The sequence below is a fragment of the Mytilus edulis genome, chromosome 9, assembly GCF_963676685.1.
Source record: "Mytilus edulis chromosome 9, xbMytEdul2.2, whole genome shotgun sequence".
Taxonomy (NCBI): Eukaryota; Metazoa; Mollusca; class Bivalvia; order Mytilida; family Mytilidae; genus Mytilus; species Mytilus edulis.
In genome coordinates this window covers 55,349,916-55,373,134 of record NC_092352.1, presented here as the reverse complement: position 1 = coordinate 55,373,134, position 23,219 = coordinate 55,349,916, and the positions used below count along the sequence as shown (strand labels likewise).

Below are 23,219 nucleotides of genomic sequence, written 5' to 3'. Positions count from 1 at the left end.
ACTTTTTACAATATGTTCCAAATAGAGTTTTACCACATTTTGAAGTTCAATTGTTATGGTCATATCTTGGTAGGGTGCACACCATCATTTATGTAGCTGTGGCCACAAAAAATAACACATGTGTTTCTGCTAAGGCACTGAAAAAAAAGGTAGGTAGGCAATATCATTTTATTTAACAAACATATTTTACCTGGTTACAACTAAGGAATCTGGCTGTGCTTGTTCCAAAATGAAATAAAAAGTGTTAGGATAGGCACTACAAATTAGGATAGGTTACGGGTCAATGGAAACATTTGTATTATTTTTTTTTTTGTCTTACAAAAGTAAGACTGGATCTTTCACAGTAGTGAAGTTGTACAGCAGAAATCTATACTTGTATGTTCAGTAGTTGTTGTTTGTTGATGTGGTAAGTAAGTGTTTCTCTTTTCTCAGTTTTATACAGATTAGACCTTTAGTTTTCCTGTTTGAATTGTTTTACACATGTCATTTAGGGGTCTTTTAAAGCTTTCTGTTCAGTTTCAGCCAAGGCTCTGTGTTAGAGGCCGTACTTTGAACTATAATTTTCTACTTTTTCTACTTAATATTACCATGATTACAGGTAATTTGACCTTATTTTTTCAGAATAGTTTGAAAATAAAGTTGTTGAGTTGAATCAAAAATACAATTGAATGAATTGATTATATGATGGTTATTTACATCTTCAAAGAAGTTCTATGTGATATTGTTCAAAATTGATACTTCCGTCAATTTTCACAGCACATCACTGAATGGTTCAGCATGTTCAGTTGTTTGAATTGTGTTTAAGCATAATTATGAGGTTTGACTTGGAAATTAGGCATATTACAATGTAGTTTTTGTACATACAGAAAAACAACTAGAAGTGTATAAAATTTATTGATTTTGAAAGTAAAAAAAAATAACATGACTACTAGACAATGATAGAAAACAAAATATGAAAAATTCACTAAATGCATCTAATTTTTTTTTATCAAATTTACTGTAATTTATGTTCAGTTGCATGAATAACAGTAAGCCTATGACTATATATGCGAGTTGGCACACATAAGTTTGAAGACTAATACATTTTCAATGATTTGCTTTAGCAGTTTTAAATAAATCTGAATTATCTCCCTTGTAAGTATTACATGAAATATGGCAAACTTAAAATAAACATGATAAAGACAAGTCAAATTGAATAAACATAAAAAATAAAAACTTAAAATGCTGCATTTAAGTTATTTTACATTGATTCTGACTTCTGACAGGAACTGTTCTTTTACAATTGGAGATTCTGTACAATATGCATCACTGAAAGCTGATAAACATATAAGTAATAAATGTAAGCTAATACCATATAAGCTAATAAACATATCTATAATACTAAAATTACGAGGTCCAATTTGTCAGCCGTCATCGGGTAAAAACGACAAATCAAAGAATTCAACTTTATATATAGCTAATAAAGGACATTGGTGTTGATTAAAAATTACACAACTCCCAACCCTATTGTTTTCCACATAATTAATATTGCCAATAATTAACAAGTTCCGGGTCGATTCCGATATCGATACCAATAGTATATTCACCTGTTACCTTTTACCTTATCTGTACGTTCCGCATCTGACAGGCGCACCACCAAACGGTGTATTTAGGATTATGCTATATACACGGATCATAAGTTCAATCATTACCACACTGTTCCCTATTGTAGTATTTTAACCAGTATGACTTTATAAGATGACAATACGAATACTAAAAATCTGGACTTAAAATAAGGCGTATTAGCAGGTAGAGTTTTCAATTTGTTAGCCGGCATGACGTAAAATAGCTATCCAAAGAATTCAACTTGATTTATAACTAATAAGTAATAAAGGAAAATGCTGTTGATTAAAAAATATTCCATGTCAGGCCCTTTTGCTTTTCAAATAATTAATATTACCAATAATTAATAAGTTCCAGTGCAAACAGAAAGTTTTTGAAAGCAGATAAAACTGTACTTCTTATAATCGGCATGACTTTATCAGATGACCATGATGACAATTACCAATACTCAAATAAGGCTTACGCATAGTTATATACTTAAATTCAGTCACGGACCCTCGATATCACGGGTGTGTTCTAGTATAAGTTATAAATGTAATGAAATGCATAAAGTTTGCAAAAAAATGCAAAATAATTGATAGCTGTTTTTATAACATTGATTTTGATTTGTTTATTTGTTAGCAGTTGTGAATATATTATCAAAGTATGTACTTCATCATGATTTTGCACAGTTTATGAACTTGACAGCATCATTTGTGCAAACTTCATTGAATATCCATATCCTCCCCAACTGTACCAGTAGATACCATCATAGAACTGTCCACTTGGTTGGTAGGGTCCGCCATAATAATATTTCCCATTCAAAAATGCATAGGTACAGTAATTGAACCACCATCCTCCCTGATAGCCTGCAGCACATTTGTGGGTGTCTAACTTGTCTGGTGTGGCAAACACCATGTTGTTATTTTGTGACATTGAGTCTCCTGTATCCCCACTGTAGCCACCGATTGATAGCCGGAAGTGTGTAGAATCCATCAGTTTGAAGTAGTTGTAGCGAGCATTTTTGTTAATTCCTGCCCAATCTTGTAAGTTAACTGTCAGAATACTGTTTCCTGAAATAAATCAAACAGGATATTTATATATATATATATATATATTATATATGTTTCTTTCAGTCAGTAGGTGATAGGGAGTTCTTAGAGTTTTTATTGGAGAGATGGCATCTTTTTGGGGGTTAAGATTACATGAAATAAAATCAAAACTAAGATACTGACTTGATATCTAAATCTTCCAAGTTTATCTCTACTTGCTAGATACTCAAAATATAGTGCATAAATCATTTCATTTTAAACAGCCTATGCATGAACAGTTACAGAAATTAATCAAAGGAATATATATGCTCAGATAAGTTACAAAATGTCCTAATAACTTGCTAAAATAAAGAATGTAAATGGAAATGTGATAAAAAGACAACAACCTTACCAAAGAGCAGAAAAAAGACAAAGACCACTAATTGGTCTTCAACACTGTAAGAAATTAATCCCTTCACTTTACTTTTGTTAAACAAAAACTTAATGAGAGCAACCATTAAACTTCAAGTGAGTGTTTTTTTTTAATTATTTTTGTCTGAGAAAGAAATTTGTTTTCATACAAAGGGCAACATTTTTTTAAACCCTATCAATCAAATTTATTTTCTTCAAAATTGAACACTTAAAGGTACTTTGGGAAAATACTGGTTTCATGTATATTTCTTTCCATCAAATTGGGGATCAGAATAATTTTTTTAGGAAAAAAACATATCCCTAAGACCCCCCCACCCTCCCCCCTTTGAAGTTACATGGTTCTTCCCTAAACATACATAGTTTTAATATGATCTTACCTTGATGATTTGTCAAGTAATAAATTGAGTTAAGACCCGCCCAGTAATCTCCCTGAGAAGAACCAAAACCAGCTACATAATCATACCAATATCTGTTGAAGTTTTCTCTTCCGTCAACCCTGCGCTGAATTACATTGAAGGAGTTGTTTGGTGTATGCTCACATATAATCTGAAATAGAAAATAATTGAATATGAAAGTAACTAAGGGTAGAGTTAACCAGGTGCTCCGCAGGGCGCAGCTTTATACGACCGCAGAGGTCGAACCCTGAACAGTTGGGGCAAGTATGGACAAAACATTCAAGCGTGATACAGCTCTGAATTAGGATTGTGATCAAATTTTTGACATTACATGGTTTTTTTTACACAAAACAAATGTCAAGATTTTACAAATCAATTAAAGATTTCTTCTTCAAACTTATTTAAATCTAAAATTGAATAGTTGACACAGCATAGGTTTCTGATACAGAATGAATGTGGTCTAATGAACTTAAAAATTTTTTTTTGCCTTTGAGCAATTCACTATGCTGTTGAATATTAATCCTCTCAAAAAAATGTTTGAAGAAATTTTCTTTTTATTTATGAAATCTGAAATGAAAAAAGTGAATATACATTGTTTATTGTATAAAACAATAAAAAAAACTTCATCAGAAACATTTTATATTGGCAAATTTCCAATGAAGTTATTTACATAAAGTTATTGGCAAATAAAAATAGAAAATGACATCATAGTCATGTCTGGCAAATGTCCAACATACATTATCTAAAAACATTTTAGATAAGATAAGGGAAAAAAGCTTCATCAGCAACATTTTATATTGGCAAATTTCCAATGAAGTTATTTACATAAAGTTATTGGCAAATAAAAATAGAAAATGACATCATAGTCATGTCTGGCAAATTTCCAACATATATTATCAACTACTATTCTATACAAAGAAAGATAACTTTAATTGAAAATTAATTGCTATTGCACAATATTGTGCAATTAGATATTTCTTGCTATTGTGCAATACTGTGCAATTGAAAATTTTTTGCTATTGCACAATACTTGATATGGAATCCTGATTTGGACCAACTTGAAAACTGGGCCCATAATCAAAAATCAAAGTACATGTTTAGATAAAGCATATCAAATAAGCCCAAGAATTTAATTTTTGTTAAAATCAAACTTAGTTTAATTTTGGACCCTTTGGACCTTAATGTAGACCAATTTGAAAACTGGGCCAAAAATTAAGAATCTACATACACAGTTAGATTTGGCATATAAAAGAACCCATTTATTCAATTTTTGATGAAATCAAACAAAGTTTAATTTTGGACCCCCATTTAGACCAACTTGAAAACTAGGCCAATAATTAAAAATCTAAGTACATTTTTTAAATTCAGCATATCAAAGAACCCCAAGGATTCAATTTTTGTTAAAATCAAACTAAGTTTAATTTTAGACCCTTTGGACCTTAATGTAGACCAATTTGAAAACGGGACCAAAAATTAAGAATCTACATACATAGTTAGATTCGGCATATCAAAGAACCCCAATTATTCAATTTTTGATGAAATCACACAAAGTTCAATTTTGGACCCTTTGGGCCCCTTATTCCTAAACTGTTGGGACCAAAACTCCCAAAATCAAACCCAACCTTCCTTTTATGGTCATAAACCTTGTGTTTAAATTTCATAGATTTCTATTTACTTATACTAAAGTTATGGTGCAAAAACCAAAAATAATGCTTATTTGGGCCCCTTTTTGGCCCCTAATTCATAAACTGTTGTGACCTCAACTCCAAAAATCAATCCCAACCTTCCTTTTGTAGTCATAAACCTTGTGTTTAAATTTCATTGATTTCTATTTAATTATACTAAAGTTATTGTGCGAAAACCAAGAATAATGCTTATTTGGGCCCTTTGTTGGCCCTTAATTCCTAAACTGTTGGAACCAAACATCCCAAAATCAATCCCAACCTTCCTTTTGTGGTCATAATACCTTGTGTTAAAATTTCATTGATTTCTATTCACTTTTACTAAAGTTAGAGTGCGAAAACTAAAAGTATTCGGACGACGACGACGCAGACGACGACGTCAACGTGATAGCAATATACGACCAAAAAATTAAAATTTTTGCGGTCATATAAAAAAAATAATTGCTAAAGCATAATTCTAATCTGTCCTTCAAAAGAAGAGGTGGCTTTATGTTTTTCACTGTTTTTGCCACTGATGGTTAGTTTTGAGGTAGTTACACCTGTCAGGTTTAAGGTATACCATCAAGAGTACCAAGATCAGACAAATTACTTCTTGCACTTTATTAAATGATTAATCACTTAAACACAGTAACAAGACAATTGAGGGGATTATTTCCTGTTTGAATATGATGATTGGATTATCTTGAAAAGTGATAATGAAGATTTTCAATAAAAATAGTTCTAGAAAATAGTTATGGGGCTACTATTTCAACAATTGTTAGTGGTTTGTGCAAATTTCAGCACCCAAACTGTATATTAACCACCTCCTGATAAAATTCAAAGAGGAATGAACACTGGCATGAAAATTGGTAATTTTTTTATTTATTTCTGCCATACATTCAAACATATGATATGGCCTTTAAAAGTTTCCCTACCTTGAAGTAGGTCTTTGTTGTATTCATCCATAGTTTATATACACCACTCTTTTGGTAACCTCCAAGTTTCCTGGCTGCTCCACAATCTAAATGAAAAGAACTTGTGGTAAAATATCTAAACCAGTAAAATATTGTTTATGTATTAATTACTGAAGCAAAGTTTTGGGGCAATATTATTATAAAAGTTAAGCCAAAAAGCATGAGAAAAATCTGAAATAATTATAGAAATTATCTCATCCTCTCCCTAAGGAAACCACAATTTTACTTCAAGGGAAAAAAAGGGGGTATGTTTTTTTTTTTGTTCAAAAATATTCTGATCCCCAATTTGATGAAAAAAAGTTGTGTTTAGTCAGATGACAAAAATATTTCTCACTCAGACTCAGACAAAAATCCATACCACCTTTTGAAGTTAAATGGTTGCACCCTAAGTGAAGGAGAGATGTTGAATTATTGCTTTTGTTCATTTGTCTATCAGAAGTTTGTAAATGCAACTCCTAAACTAATATCTAACTTGATTTCAATAAAACTTTCAGATAATCTAAAGAATTTGATACCATTTTTATTTTTCACCAAAATGTGCACTTTATAAGTGGGACTTACAATAGTAAAACACAGACTATGCAATCAGTGGCGGATCCAAGGGGGGGGGGGGGGTTCCGGGGGTTGGAACCCCCCCTTTTTTTTTGGACGATCAATGCATTTGAATGGGAGCATATAGTTGGAACCCCCCCCCCCCTTTACTCTGGGTTGGGAACCCCCTTTTTAAAATGGCTGGATCCGCCACTGGCAATTATTATAAATGTGTATGTCTCTTCAAACATGCATTGCTTGGATTTAATTGAAATTAACTTTCATAATTCTTCAATACATAATATCAATTTACACATTATATAAGTTTTATAAATCATAATGATATCTTTTGTTTTCCTTTGCAAAACATGAACTTCATCATACTTATATTTTTTGAAAGACTGTATGTGTTTATTACAAATGGTCTAGGAACAATATTAAAAACCAAAAATAATTTTTTGACAAGTATCAGATGTAGTACTAGTAAGATATATTACCATGATATTGTTTAATATCATTTTCATTGACTGCCTCTTCATCCAGACTGTTAACCAATGATAAACAAACACACACAACGGCAAGTATCAATGTCTTCTTCATACGTATAGCCATTTTAATTCTAAGCTACCTGTTTAAATATAAAATATAAAGTCATATTTTAAAAATCAAAAAAAAAAAATTACTTTTACATTTCCGTAGCGCAAAATACAATTAATTAAATCAATTTAAAAGAAACATGTAAAAGATTCAATATAAATATTATATGCATTTTAATATTCTCGCAATATTGTTATTTTTCAAAGGGCTGAGATTTCATCACAATCTCTTATGCACTCATGACCTTTTTCTCATCATGAATATATAGTTTTAAGATTTTAATCCATTATGAGTTTAAACTTGTGAGAAAAAGATTTAAATATCAACACACAACATCTCAGGTGATGATGAGTGATGCATTGCTGCTTGCAATGTCTGGTGTCTTAATAATTATAACTAAATGTATATACAGGATGAGACTATGTTATTTTATATGAAGCTAGATAAATGTACTATACAGAAATGCTGAGTCAGGTTATTTCAACCTGCTAAGTCACAAGGTATAAATCACCAGGGAATAATTTATTCATGCTAAATTTGCATAACATTATTCTGATCCATGCTTCATGTGTATGCATGGATAACAATATATGCTATGTTTTATAAATGAGAAAATAATAATTTGTAAGAAACCCAAGATGTAACGTTTATAATTTATGAAAGTTTTAAAATCAGATAAGTTTGATTAAAATTAAAGTACACACAAATGTGCTGACATATTGAAATAAAAATGTATTTTTAAACTAAATTTAAAATACTCTGAATCAGCAATTTATACTATTCATTGTTAATTGAATTTTAGTTACTCTTATGATATGCATAGAAATAAATAATGTTAAATACATACTCACAAGGTCTTTTTACATGTAAATTATCAAAGAATCAAATAACTGTGAACTATAAATATTGCTTACAATTATATATATATAAATATTACCGGTAACAGGAGTAACAGGATAGTCTCTCTCCAATCCAGGAAGTTAATATGAAAAGGATTGAAGGAAATTGTGAAATAAATGAATAAATAATGTGACACTCAAAGTCACATCTTAAGTCAAGTTATATGCATTTTTTAATGTCGGTATAGACAGTACTTATAGATACACTCTATTGATTAGAATCTGTGTTCAAACATTTACAGGTGAAGACCTAGAGTTATCTCAGTTAAGGTGAATGACCTAGTTATCATGATAGGGTCATATTAAGTTGGATATTTTTTAATTTTTTATAAAGACTAAGTTTTTAACTGGATTTTAGAGGGGGAAATAGGTTATTAATTTGGGGATGGGGATGGTGGACAGGCGGGTTCAAAATAGTGTTTTTTTTATTAACATGCAACACCTTAAGAATTTTTTTCTTCAAATTTTAATATGTTGTTTCCTGATACTAAATGAGGGTCATGCAAGTTCAGTTTTTTTTGTTTTGATGGTTGTTTTATTTTTTTTATTTTTTTGTTGTTTTTTTTTGGGGGGGGACTCTAGTATCGACCTATATTATAGTATTTTGAGAAAAAATATAAAGATGTCAAAGAATATAGTATTGTGGGCCATAAAAATGAACATGACTATTTGCCCTAACCCTATACCTACCTAGAAAATAGTTGCCTACTCAAAATCTTTTTTTGCCTTGATGTGAATTTTTTTTTTTTATTCAGATAGGCATTAAGACTAAAATGAATTGGAAACCTCTATTTCTCTGCACCAAAAAAGAAAAGTAACCTACCCACTGTCCCTACCTTCAGGTAGGGTTTGGGCAAACCAAAATATACTTAAATGGGCCTTGTTAGTAAAAACATGAATGTGTCCCAAGTACACTGATGCCCCATCCGCACTATCATTTTCTATGTTCAGTGAACCGTGAAATTGGGATAAAATCTCTAATTTGGCATTAAAATTAGAAAGATCACATCAGAGGGAACATGCTTACTTTACGTTTCAAGTTATTCATCAAAAACTATCTTGACCAAAAACTTAATTTAACCTGAAGTGGGACGGATGGAGGAACAGAAGCACAGACCAGAAAACATAATGCCCATAAATGGGGCATAGAAATTAAAAGACGACATGCCACTGTGCAAGCATGCAACCATATTTGATCCTTGTCTAGACTAAAATTTCTTTCAAATATTTGATAGATAGATGTGATAATCCTGAATCTTCACAAAAATTTCAAGGTTAAAAAATAGAAAAATATTTTACTTGTCAAGGAGTGCATATATAAATTTTATCTAATATAAAAGAAGGATATTAATATTCTAAAATGAATTATAAGGAAATATTTGAAAAAAAAAATGAGCTTTATACTGTGAGCCCTTTCATCTCTTTCTTAAAATATATTTTTCTTCAGGTTAAATTATGACCACAAAAGGAAGGTTGGGATTGATTTTGGGAGTTGATGTCCGAATGGTTTAGGAATTAGGGGCCAAAAAGGGGCCCAAATAAGCATTTTTCTTAGTTTTCGCACCATAACTTTAGTATAAGTAAACAGATATCTATGAAATTTAAACACAAGGTTTATGACCATAAAAGGAAGGTTAGGATTGATTTTGGGAGTTTTGGTCTCAACAGTTTAGGAATAAGGGTCCCAAAGGGTCCAAAATTAAACTTTGTTTAATTTCATCAAAAATTGAATAATTTGGGTTCTTTGATATGCCGAATCTAACTGTGTATGTAGATTCTTAATTTTTGGTCCCGTTTTCAAATTGTCTACATAGGTCCAAAGAGTCCAAAATTAAACTTAGTTTGATTTTAACAAAAATTGAATCTTTGGGGTTCTTTGATATGCTGAATCTTAAATTGTACTTAGATTTTTTATTATTGGCCCAGTTTTCAAGTTGGTCCAAATCGGAGTCCAAAATTAAACTTTGTTTGATTTAATCAAAAATTGAATAATTGGGGTTCTTTGATATGCCGAATCTAACTGTGTATGTAGATTCTTAATTATACCCCATGCAAGGGTTGCGGAGGGTATAATGTTTTTGACTCGTCCGTCCGTCAGTCTGTCCGTCCGTCAGTCCTGTTTCTTGTCATCGCAACTCCTCTCAAACCACACAACAGAATTTCACGAAACCTTTTCAGATAATAAGGACATACTATGTAGTTGTGCATATCGACGGGAAATTGCGATTCAATTTTTTTTCTAGGAGTTACGCCCCTTTGAACTTATTTACTTTAATGTACTACTGCAACAGTTTGTCATCGCAACTCCTCTCAAACCACACAACAGAATTTCACGAAACCTTTTCAGATAATAAGGACATACTATGTAGTTGTGCATATCGACGGGAAATTGCGATTCAATTTTTTTTCTAGGAGTTACGCCCCTTTGAACTTATTGACCTCACTATACTGTTGACTCCTCTCGCTTGGAATTTATGTACTACTGCAACAGTTTGTCATCGCAATTCTCTGAAACCACAAAACAGAATTTCATGAAACTAAATTGTAGATGATAAGGACATACTATGTAGATGTGCATATTGACAGGAAATTATGATTCAATTTTTTTTTCTTATACAGTTTCCTTTTCTTACACTTATTTAATTTCTCCAATGACAATGTGGGGACGTAGGGTATGTGAGCGCGCTCACTAAGGTTCTTTAATTTTTGGTCCCGTTTTCAAATTGGTCTACATTAAGGTCCAAAGGGTCCAAAATTAAACTTAGTTTGATTTTATCAAAAATTGAATCCTTGGGGTTCTTTGATATGCTGAATCTAAAAATGTACTTAGATTTTTGATTATGGGCCCAGTTTTCAAATTGGTCCAAATCTGGGTCCAAAATTAAACTTTGTTTGATTTCATCAAAAATTGAATAATTGGGGTTCTTTGATATGCCAAATCTAACTGTGTATGTAGATTCTTAATTTTTGGTCCCGTTTTCAAATTGGTCTACATTAAAGTCCAAAGGATCCAAAATTAAACTAAGTTTGATTTTAACAAAAATTGAATTCTTGGGGTTCTTTGATATGCTGAATCTAAACATGTACTTAGATTTTTGATTATGGGCCCAGTTTTCAAGTTGGTCCAAATCAGGGTCCAAAATTATTATATTAAGTATTGTGCAATAGCAAGAAATTTTCAATTGCACAGTATTCAGCAATAGCAAGAAATCTTCAATTGCACAGTATTGTGCAATAGCAAGAGATTTGCAATTGCACAGTATTGCGCAATAGCAAGAAATCTTCAATTGCACAGTATTGTGCAATGGCAAGTATTTTCAATTGCACAGTATTGCGCAATAGCAAGAAATATCTAATTGGTCCGAGACCACAATTGTCGTCCCTTGATTTTCGTTGTTCACAAATATAGTCCCTAGTGTTGACAGTGGGTTACTTGCCATTAATTTTTAGTGATTTGGTCCAGCTGAAAAAGGTTGAAAATTAGCACTTCGGAAGCTGTCAAAAGATTTCAAGACGCCCTAAACATAAAATTGTCCATATTTTGAGTTAGAGCCGATGAAGTTTTCTATAATTTTGATATAATTTGTCCCAAAAGTAGTACAACACACTGTAAAAGTTTCTTTGAGAAAGCGCAGGTGGGATTTTTTTTATTTTCATTTCTGTTCTAAAAGAAATGCACTACGAAATAATTGTGTTCTCGGACCTAAGAGGTGAAATCTGTAAATATAGAATCTGTACTTTGGCAACTTCCCTAAATGTTTTGATGGTGTCAATTTGTCAAATAGCATGAAACTAAAGGATTTAAACTTTAATTTTATAGAATTTCTGCCAAAATAACCAATTTTGGCATTTTATGGTCAAAATAGACATTTATAGCTTTTTCAATATTGATGCATAAATGGCATCCTTAATTTCTATCTGACAGGTTTTCATGTGTCAATATTTGTGTTTCTATGCCTTTATCTAGTTCTTTTACTTATTTATGAACTCTGAATCTACAGATAAGAAGATTATCTCAGACAATATGTGCAAAATGTGTTGTATAAATGACCCTTGTCTAACGCCCTGTTTGGATGAAGTAAAAAGTGGGGAGCTTGGTACATAAAATTTGAAGTCCATAATAAAGACCTCACTAAATTTGTATCAAAAGCACTTTACAATCTCATTGTACCTGTTCCATTTCACATAATATCTTTCTGTTCTTCTGTAGGATAGCAAGTGATTTAAATATAAGCCTGTTGAGAATAAATTGCATGCAAGTTTTTCCCTAAAAAGGCAAAAATCTTTGTATCAGTTTGTATCATACTGTTTGTAAGAAAAGTTAATTGCAAGAGTCTTTTTGTGCTAAGATTTGTTGTATCATGTCACATGAGTATAGAAATGATAAAAAAGACACAATTTTTTATTTCTTATAGCCTCAGTATGCATTTTTTTATGTAAATATATGGCAATGCCTAAATTGACCCTAAATTTTTTCCAGTCTTACTTGGCCTAAGACCCTTTTAAACTAATATGATATGTTATTTGTAACTTTTCTTTCCATTTAAAGTACTTTCAATACATATGTAAGGATTATTTATAACCAAAAAGCTTCACAAATTTAAAATTGCTGGAAAATATTACATCTTCATGTAAGGCTCCCCTTCATTGAAAAACCTCAATTTTTAGGCGCAGGCTCATATAAATTTTACTTTTGAATAATTATGCCAAGTCTGATAAATCAAATGAGTACTCTATTGCTTTTAGTACAGGATAAGTTATATATTAAGGCATTTAAAAAGTTTTTTTTTGCAATATTTTAATTTTTAAATGTTGATAATTGAAATTTTTCAATTTTAAGGATGTTCGCTGCTCAGTTTCAAAATAAATAACTTTTCATAAAACTAGTATATATTGATAGGGAATAAATTGAGGAATCAAAAAAGCAAAAACAATATAGGGGTCAATGTGCTTGTTTTCGAGATATTAGCTATTGGAAATTTGGCGGGAAAATGTTCTCTCTTGAATTTTCATGGCTTTATCATTGACAAGTTACAGTTCTCAAATACTATTAAAAAATAAATAAAATTTTATAAGAATTTTACAAATGACTTATAATTATACATGTAAAATATTTATTAAAAGAAAAGTGGGGGTTCATGGGGAATTTTTTTTAAGGCATTCAAATGGATAAAACCAGAGGAATCCGAAAATCTGACAAAAATTCCAAAACATGACAAGCAGACATCCTTAACGTCAAAATTTTACGCGCAAAGATGAGTATAGAACTTAACTTATTGTCTATAATAAACATCCTATTGTCATGAAACTTTGTAAGCAGTGTTATAATTTATTAAGCTTTGGTCATACCAAGTTTTTTTACGATTTGTCAACTCTTTCTATCCTATTAGGTCCGAGACCACAATTGTTGTCCCTTGATTTTCGTTGTTCACAAATATAGTCCCTAGTGTTGACAGTGGGTTACTTGCCATAAATTTTTATACCCCTTCCAAATTTATTTCTCCATGTTTAATGCCTCAAATTGCAAGAATGGGGGGTGAAATTACACTGTAAAAAAATTTGGGTCCAGAATTTTAAAGGAAAGTAGTGATTTGGTCCAGCTGAAAAAGGTTGAAAATTAGCACTTTGGAAGCTGTCAAAAGATTTCAAGACGCCCTAAACATAAAATTGTCCATATTTTGAGTTCAACCGATGAAGTTTTCTATAATTTTGATATAATTTGTCCCAAAAGTAGTACAACACACTGTAAAAGTTTCTTTGAGAAAGCGCAGGTGGGATTTTTTTTATTTTCATTTCTGTTCTAAAAGAAATGCACTACGAAATAATTGTGTTCTCAGACCAATTGCACAATATTGTGAAATAGCAAGAAATTTTCAATTGGAGTTATCTTTCTTTGTCCAGAATAGTAGTTGAATCAACTTAAATCATTGTTTTGTACAATATACAATGTATATTCACTTTTACTACCAACTGATATATTAAAACAATCTTTACCATTCAGTGATAACAAGCACTTTTTTTACATTTTAATATTTTATGATGTATTTAAATGAGTAGTCATTGTTAGGGGCCATTAGAAATTTGAATTGAGATCAGTTTTGGAATAAGGGAAAGGGGGATGTGAAAAAAAATTGGGGAGGGGGTCAATTTTTCTCATTTCAGATTTCATAAATAAAAAGAATATTTCTTCAAACATTTTTTTGAGAGGATTAATATTCAACAGCATAGTGAATTGCTCAAAGGCAAAACAAAAATTTTAAGTTCATTAGACCACATTCATTCTGTGTCAGAAACCTATGCTGTGTCAACTATTTAATCACAATCCAAATTTAGAGCTGAATCAAGCTTGAATGTTGTGTCCATACTTGCCCAACCGTTCAGGGTTCGACATCTGCGGTCGTATAAAGCTGTGCCCTGCGGAGCATCTGGTTTTTAATGTGTTTCTATACAAATACACTAGATTGATTCTGTACCAATTGTTATAATCACATTTGTGATCAGATGTACTATTGTCTATTGTGGAACAGATGTGTCTTGAAAAAATCCCAGTCTCTCACAGAAATTTCTAACCTGAAATTTTAAGCTTTATTCAACTACTGTTAAGTTTTACTTCTAGTGTCTATCTATAAGATACTCTATATTAACCCCCAATCATATCTTCCATTGCCTTATATTGAGTACAGGTACTAAGTTTGAGCTAATTTTCAAACAGTAACCAGTACGTACATTCACATGAATTGTTTGTAAAGATGCATATGAGAAAGTATAACCACTTCCTGTACCGGGAAAAGTAGTTTCTCTGATCTAAATTGTAGGCTTCCTTGATTTTTATTAAACAATCAAGCGTATATCTTACTATGGATACTATTTTCAGTCTTTTTGTTAGTTGAATTTTTCCTCACTGATGATTATATATCACTTTATAATTTCACTAAAGTAATTTTGTTTATATATAAATGATAATGTCATGACTGTACATGTATATTATTGTTTTATTCAGCCAATTTCGGAACATATTTAATTGTATTACTGTAGATTACCTCCTGCTATTCATAAACACTTTTTAACATTTTTAAAGTCTTTTTTAACTGCATATTTGAACATATATTAATTTATTTTAGTGAAAAAGACAAAGAAACAAGATTGTAGACCCGAGGAGGTTGGCAGATTATCTTCAAAGGCAAAGGGTAGAGGTCAAACGAAAGTCACCTTGGACAGACCATGGGATCTAGGGACAGAAAATGTTGATGGAGATCAAGAAGATATTGCTGATTTATCTGACTTACAAACAGAAATGAAGACAGCACAGATGTTACATAACCCTGGAAACAAGAAGGGTAATTCTTGTGGAAGATTTTATTTCATTTATTTCGTGGAAAAAATATATTTACAAAATTAAAACCCCCCAAAAAATTCAACCTACATATACTATTACTTTCATTTAATGAAAACAATGAAATTAAATGAAATCTTATTTTGTCTCTAAACCACAAAACCAAGCATTTTTATAGTTTCCAGACAATAACTGGTGTTTAAGAAATGTGGATCTCTCTGAAATCATACTACAAAGGAAAGGCTGGGTGTGAGTGTGGGGGTAATTGCTCCAAGGGGTAATCAAAAATTTTTGGGGGTTCCAATTTTTTTTTTAATTTTCAAGAAGAATCTTTAATTGCACAGTATTGTGCAATAGATATGTAAGATCTTGACATTTATTTTGTGTCAGAAACCTATAACTATGTCAAAAAATTTGGTCACAAGTCAAATTAAGACAGAATCAAGTTTGAATATTGGGTCCAAATTTGCCATAACTTTTCGGGGTTCAACCTCTGCGGTTGTATCATTTTATTTGTTCATTATTTTGTTTTTCTTTGATATCTTTTTGTTCAAGTTTTTTACAAAAAATCATGGAATTTGTAAGGGGCATCATGGTGTGATTTTTATTTTACACCATATATTATTTTATGAATCTTTATAACTTTATATTTTATTTTTTTTAAATACAGACATTGGGACTTCTGACCATGCTGACCAAAAGAAATCTAGAAAAAGGAAATGTTTGGAAAATGTGGAAAAAACAAGAACAGAGGTGAGTTCTATTTTGCATACTGGTTTTCTTTTTTTATAAATGTAGAAGGAAGAACAATATAATGGTAAAAAATCTTGCCAAATGATGTTTACTGAATTTTTTGGTGCATGACGATAAAATGTACATTTTTTTTATGACAATTTGAAAACTATCTGCACATTTTTTTATGACAATAGAAAAATATACTTATTTTGAAGAATCACCTTTTTTTTCTCCAAAAATAATGTTAACATGTTAACAAATAATTATTCGGGGCCTCTGACAAATCACAATAGTGATATTTTGACTAATCTAGATAAAAATTTAACCAATTGACTCTGACTGTAGCCAAAAATGACAGTTTGACGCCTGACGGTAAAGGGCATTCATAAAAAGATGTAAACAATTGATAACATTTTGGTGGAGTCTGCAACATTATTTCTCTCTTATTATGAATAATAGGACAACTATATTTGGTATGTGCATACCTTGCAAGGTCCTCATGCCTGTCAGATAGTTTTCACTTGACCTCAACCTCATTTCATGGATCAGTGTTAAGTTTTGGTGGTCAAGTCCATGTCTCAGATACTATATAGGCAATAGGTCTAATATATTTGGTGTACGGAAGGATTGTAAGGTGTACATGTCCAACTGGCAGATGTCATCTGACCTTGATCTCACTTTCATGGTTCAAAGGTTATAGTTAAGTTTTTGTTGAGCCTGCAACTTTTGTTGCAGAAAGCTCGACATAGGGATAATGATCTGGCGGCGGCGGCGTTAGCTAACTTCTTAAAAGCTTTATATTTTAGAAGGTGGAAGACCTGGATGCTTCATACTTTGTATATAGATGCCTCATGTTACGAAGTTTCGGTAAATCACATGTCCAATGTCCTTGACCTCATTTTCATGGTTCAGTCACCACTTGAAAAAAAAGTTCGGATTTTTTGTAATGTTGATTTCTCTCTTATTATAAGTAATAGGATAACTATATTTGATATGTGCGTACCTTGCAAGGTCCTCATGTCTGTCAGACAGTTTTCACTTGACCTCGACCTCATTTCATGGATCAGTGAACAAGGTTAAGTTTTGGTGGTCAAGTCCATATCTCAGATACTATAAGCAATAGGGCTAGTATATTCAGTGTATGGAAGGACTGTAAGGTGTACATGTCCAACTGGCAGGTGTCATCTGACCTTGACCTCATTTTCATGGTTCAGTGGTTATAGTTAAATTTTTGTGTTTTGGTCTGTTTTTTTCATACTATATGCAATAGGTCTACTATATTTGTTGTATGGAATGATTGTAAGGTGTATATGTCTAGAGGGCAGATGTCATGTGACCTTGACCTCATTTTCATGGTTCAGTGGTTATAGTTAAATTTTTGTGTTTTGGTCTGTTTTTTTCATACTATATGCAATAGGTCTACTATACTTGTTGTATGGAATGATTGTAAGGTGTACATGTCTAGCAGGCAGATGTCATGTGACCTTGACCTCATTTTCATGGTTCAGTGGTCAAAGTTAAGTTTTTGAGTTTTGGTCTGTTTATCTAATACTATATGCAATAGGTCAACTGTATTTGGTGTATGGAAATATTTTATGATCTTTATGTCAGTAGCGCAGGTTTCTTTTGACCATGACCTCTTTTTCACAGTTCATTGCACAGTGTTAAGTTTTTGTGTTTTGGTCTATTTTTCTTAAACTATAAGTAATAGGTCAACTATATATGTTGTATAGCAGCATTGTTAGCTGTACATGTCTGCCTGGCATGGTTCATATGACCTTGACCTCATTTTCATGGTTCATTGGTCTTTGTTTAGTTATCCTGGTTAATGTTAAGTTTATGAGACAGTTGTAATAAAGCTTTATACTTAGGACTATCAACATAATATCAATTATTAGTATAGAAGGCGAGACATTTCAGCGTGTGCACTCTTGTTGTATTTTCGTCTGTTATTCTTATACTGTACATGCTGTATGCAATAGGTCTTCTATATTTGGTGTATAGAATGATTGTAAGGTGTACATGTCCAACTGGCAGGTGTCATCTGACCTTGATCTCATTTTTATGATTCAATGGTCAAAGTTAAGTTCTTTCTAATACTACTATATGCAATAGGCAATAGGTATAAAATATTTGGCCGTTGGCCCATGTGAATGTCATATCTCATGGGTTGATAAATCATTGTAACAACCTCATCAAAAGTCAACAATTGTTTTATTATATGACTTTTTATCATTAACCAATGTTCTAGTATTTGCTCAGATACTCACTACATTTAAAACTGATACTGGTTTTTTAACTTAATATATTATCGGCTTTTGCCAATTTTCTTGAGTTAAATATTTAATAAAACTTACTTAAAAAAACCCATCAAAAACAAATAAAGGAGAAAAATAACACTGAAAAGAAGAAAATAAAAAGGGGAATTTGCATGACATTAAAAACCAACTTCATTGACATTGCCTTGGAACATTTGTATTTGAGTACAATAACATTGTTCCAAATCTTATATTAACCTCTCATGATTTAAACCAATGTGTATATAATGATTTGTCAAAGAGATTTCTTATGCTATTAGTCAATGAGAACATAGAAAATTTATAGTCATAAAATAAGGATTTATGTCATAATGAGTTTTTACAAATACCAAAGGCAAATGCACATGATTATAAACAATTGTTAAACGACATTTGGAAAAGAGTTTTTCCCAGCCATACCATGAATGATAGAATTTGTCGTGTGCATATGAGTAAGAAGGAGTGAGTGATTGGATGGGTGTGTAGTCAAATTACATTCATATGTCTTGTCCTGTATTGTCTTGTCCTGTACATATTGTCTTGTTTTGTGTTTAACATGTTTTTAAACTTTAAAAAACTTTGTTGATTGTGAATCTGTATATATCTCTGTTGAGGAGACCCACACATAGCCTCTTGACTGTTGGCAATCCTTTATAATAAAATAAAGAATAAAATTAAATTAAAAAAGAATTTGATCATCTTGTAATCTCATTTATTTTTAATTACCAGACAGAATCTTCACCACCTAAAATCAACAAGACTGGTACAGATGTTATTGGAAAAGGCGATATTGTTAAACCTGGTACCAGCAATAAAGAAGATATTACAGGTAGTTATGTAAAAGATTATCTTATGGGTAAACTGCAAATATTTGTTAATAGATATAAATAAGAAGATGTGGTATGATTGCCAATAAGACAACTCTCCACAAGAGACCAAATGATACAGAAATTAACCTCTATAGGTCACTGTATGGCCTACAACAATGAGCAAAGCCCATACTTCATAGTCAACTATAAAAGGCCATGAAATGACATAAGTAAAAAAATTCAAAAGAGAAAACTAACTGCTCATTTATGTACAAAAAATGAACGAAAAACAAATATGTAACACATCAACAAATGACAACCACTGAATTACAGGCTTCTGATTTGGAACAGGCACATTCATTCAGAATGTGGCGGTGTTAAACATGTGGGAGATTCTAACCCTTCCCCTAACCTGGGATAGTGAGTGTTGTCACAGTACAACATTAGAACGAACTATAAAAATCAGTTGACAAAGGTTTATCTAATTTAAAGGATACAAACAGAAATACTACACAGAGTAAACTTTTTAGGGGGTTATGGTCTTTTCAAACCATTTGAGTATCTAGTTTTTATCACCAATACAAAACTTACAACAAAATCAAAATGATAGAAACTTATTATTGCAAATAAAATGATGATTTTTGACTACTTTATATAGACTTTCCTTCTATTTTAAAAATCTGACATAGATAGATACAAATTTAAGCATAATAAAAGATCAGGAAAGTGAAATTTAAAAGAAATGTAAAATGACTGAAATTATTATCATTAGTCCATATTTTATGCTCAAGCCGCGGCTGAGAAGGGAGGGGGGGGGGGGGCTTTTAGTTTTACCCTTATGTCCAATTGTTCACCCATACATCCCAAAATTAATTTCTGTTCTCCAACTTTAGTTCGCCAACCAATGTTATTAAACTTAGACTTAATGCTAACATTGGTACACACAGATTAAGTTTGAATTTGATTTGGATAGAGTGACTTTTACTGTTCTCTAGTTATATACTTTTATAAATGAAAAATAATTCTGATTTGTCATTTGTCATTTCCACACTCTAACTTTTGTATGTCTTAGGCCTTAGTGATAAGAAGGGGGTGTCACTTTCATTGTTCTTGAAATATATCCATTTGTAATTGGAAAACTTGCTAAATTTAAGAAATAACTCTTTCATCTTGAAAATGATTGAAATGCCTCCCCATAAACCCTAGATTTTACAATTTTACAGGTTAGTATGCATTCAATAATCTTAGTGCAGTCCCCAAGGGTCACTCACACTGCTTATTATGCCCCACCTACGATAGTAGGGGGGCATTATGTTTTCTGGTCTGTGCGTCCGTTCGTCCGTCTGTCCGTCCGTCTGTCCGTTCGTTCGTCCGTTCGTTCGTCTGTTCGTTCGTCCGTCTGTCCCGCTTCAGGTTAAAGTTTTTGGTCAAGGTAGTTTTTGATGAAGCTGAAGTCCAATCAACTTGAAACTTAGTACACATGTTTCTTATGATATGATCTTTCTAATTTTACAACCAAATTAAACTTTTGACCCCAATTTCACGGTCCACTGAACATAGAAAATGAAAGTGTGAGTTTCAGGTTAAAGTTTTTGGTAAAGGTAGTTTTTGATGAAGCTGAAGTCCAATCAACTTGAAACTTAGTACACATGTTCCTTATGATATGATCTTTCTAATTTTACAGCCAAGTTAAATTTTTTACCCCAATTTCACGGTCCACTGAACATAGAAAATTAAAGTGTGAGTTTCAGGTTAAAGTTTTTGGTCAAGGTAGTTTTTGATGAAGTTGTAGTCCAATCAACTTGAAACTTAGTACACATGTTCCCTATGGTGTGATCTTTCTAATTTAATGCCAAATTAGATTTTTTACCCAATTTCACGGTCTATTGAACATGTAAAATAATAGTGCAAGTTAGGCATCCGTGTACTTTGGACACATTCTTGTTTATTATTTATTTATAATCCTTGAATTGTAATCATATCTTATTTTTTTATAAAGTTGGTCTATCAAATTTTGGAATAAGCCTTTTTATGTAATCAGTATGTACTTAATAGTAGCTATTTTTTCACATTCTATATGTGTAATACCACAAAATCATAGTAAATCACATCTGGTTTCATATGAAATAGGGTCGCAAAATAACATTCCCTCGAATTTGACAGTTTATCCTACATTTCATTGCAGTAAAAAAAACTTTGCCATAGACATATATCTTTGGTGTTACAAAGCACGGTTATTTTTATGCCCCACCTACGATAGTAGAGGGGCATTATGTTTTCTGGTCTGTGCGTCCGTCCGTCTGTCCGTTCGTTCGTTTGTCCGTCTGTCCGTTCGTCCGTCCGTCTGTCCCGCTTCAGGTTAAAGTTTTTGGTCAAGGTAGTTTTTGATGAAGTTTAAGTCCAATCGACTTCAAACTTAGTACACATGTCCCCTATGATATGATCTTTCTAATTTTAATGCCAAATTAGAGTTTTTACCCCAATTTCACGGTCCACTGAACATGGAAAATGATAGTGCGAGTGGGGCATTCGTGTACTGAGGACACATTCTTGTTTTATTTGGTGTTTCTATAGAATATTTTGGAAACTTGAGGTTACATGGTTACTAAAGCTTGTACACAGGAAGAAAAGGGTGAAAATTTGATAGGTTAACTCCAGTGATGGTTATTTATTCATATGCAATAAAACATTACTATGGATTCATTATTATTAGTTGAATATCATTGTTCTTGGTTTTCCTGGGTACAAATGAACAACAAAATTAAATGTTTAGAGCTATTTTCCTAATGCATGTAGATTAAAGGTTTGGTAAGCTTGCTTGCTTTGTTTGTAAAAATGTTTGTTTAAGCATCCAATAACATTATACAAGCTGAATCCCCGACTATTTATTGATGGCAGATGTCAATCAAATTACAATGCTTGAGCAAACATTTATACAAACAAAGCATGTGAGTCAACCAAACATTAAAACTACATGCATTAGGAAAATAGCTCTAATGAATGTAATATTTTATATATGCTTATACGCTGAATTCGGGAAAACCATGAAATTAAATAACCAAGAACATGTTAGTTTTCATTAATCCACGAAAATAAGTACCCCGAAAATAAATGAATCAAAGTATGTGAATTTTTTCTATAGAACTGGACAGGATAAAACTCATGTCATGTATTTCTTTATTTGAAAAAAAGATAAATTCTGCAAAATGTTTTGAAAAGTGCAAATTTAACAAAGACTAATAGTGGAAAACAATGGTGGTATTAATCTTATAGTTTTTTTTTTTTCAGCCAAGTCTCCAGCCGTGTTCAAAAGAAAGAAAAGGATTGATATAGATACAATGACTGCAGGTTTATAACTTTTCTTTCTCTCATCTGTATAAACAAATGTATGGGACAAGGCATAGGCCCTTTCTTCAAATTTATGCTTCAGTAACCTTAGAATTAGGGGATTTTTGATTATGAAGAAGTACTTAAATAACTATCTTACTGAAATATTCCCCACGTTTACTTCTGTTGAGAATTATATGGAATATGAATAGAAGGAGAATTTATAAAAAATAATTACAAATGAGGATTAGTTCAATGATTCTTTTGTAAAAACCTACATTCTGTATTCACATTCACTACATAATACTAGTCTCATGTACATCACCCAATGATAATGTATGCCTATGAGAAACCATTTTAGAAGCATACTGTACAATTTGGAAATTAGTATGGCGTTCATTATCACTGAACTAGTATATATTTGTTTAGGGGCCAGTTGAAGGACGCCTCCGGGTGCGGGAATTTCTCGCTACATTGAAGACCTGTTGGTGACCTTCTGCTGTTGTTTTTTTCTATGGTTGGGTTGTTGTCTCTTTGGCACATTCCCCATTTCCATTCTCAATTTTATGTGTAAATATAAAGAATAAAAAAATTCATAATGTAAGTGCAAATCTAAA

General features: G+C 31.7%; 3 protein-coding genes across 6 annotated transcripts in view; 1 reads left to right on the top strand and 2 right to left on the bottom strand.

Moving 5' to 3' along the window:
• The window catches only part of LOC139489785 (uncharacterized), a 324,072-nt gene that overhangs the window by 192,356 nt on the left and 108,497 nt on the right, over positions 1-23,219 (bottom strand). The gene's annotated exons all lie outside the window — the stretch shown is intronic.
• LOC139489789 (uncharacterized) overlaps positions 1-23,219 on the top strand; it is a 38,244-nt gene that overhangs the window by 7,861 nt on the left and 7,164 nt on the right. The window contains exons 3-6 of the mRNA XM_071276629.1: positions 15,223-15,438; positions 16,105-16,187; positions 19,196-19,295; positions 22,564-22,623. Coding sequence (XP_071132730.1) covers positions 15,223-15,438; positions 16,105-16,187; positions 19,196-19,295; positions 22,564-22,623 — 459 coding nt within the window. The remainder of the gene's footprint in view (positions 1-15,222; positions 15,439-16,104; positions 16,188-19,195; positions 19,296-22,563; positions 22,624-23,219) is intronic.
• Positions 879-8,236, bottom strand: LOC139489794 (angiopoietin-related protein 6-like). Of its 3 annotated transcripts, none has more exons than XM_071276644.1 (6): positions 8,117-8,236; positions 7,103-7,233; positions 6,036-6,121; positions 3,422-3,590; positions 2,110-2,654; positions 879-1,315 (listed from the first exon to the last, which is right to left on the bottom strand). In XM_071276644.1, exons 2-5 carry the CDS (start codon positions 7,215-7,217, stop codon positions 2,275-2,277), a joined length of 750 nt encoding a protein of 249 aa, XP_071132745.1. In that variant the 5' UTR covers positions 7,218-7,233; positions 8,117-8,236; the 3' UTR covers positions 879-1,315; positions 2,110-2,274. The 3 variants fall into 3 exon arrangements, with proteins under 3 accessions (XP_071132745.1, XP_071132743.1, XP_071132744.1); XM_071276642.1 differs by having other exon boundaries at positions 8,050-8,160; XM_071276643.1 differs by having other exon boundaries at positions 8,054-8,155.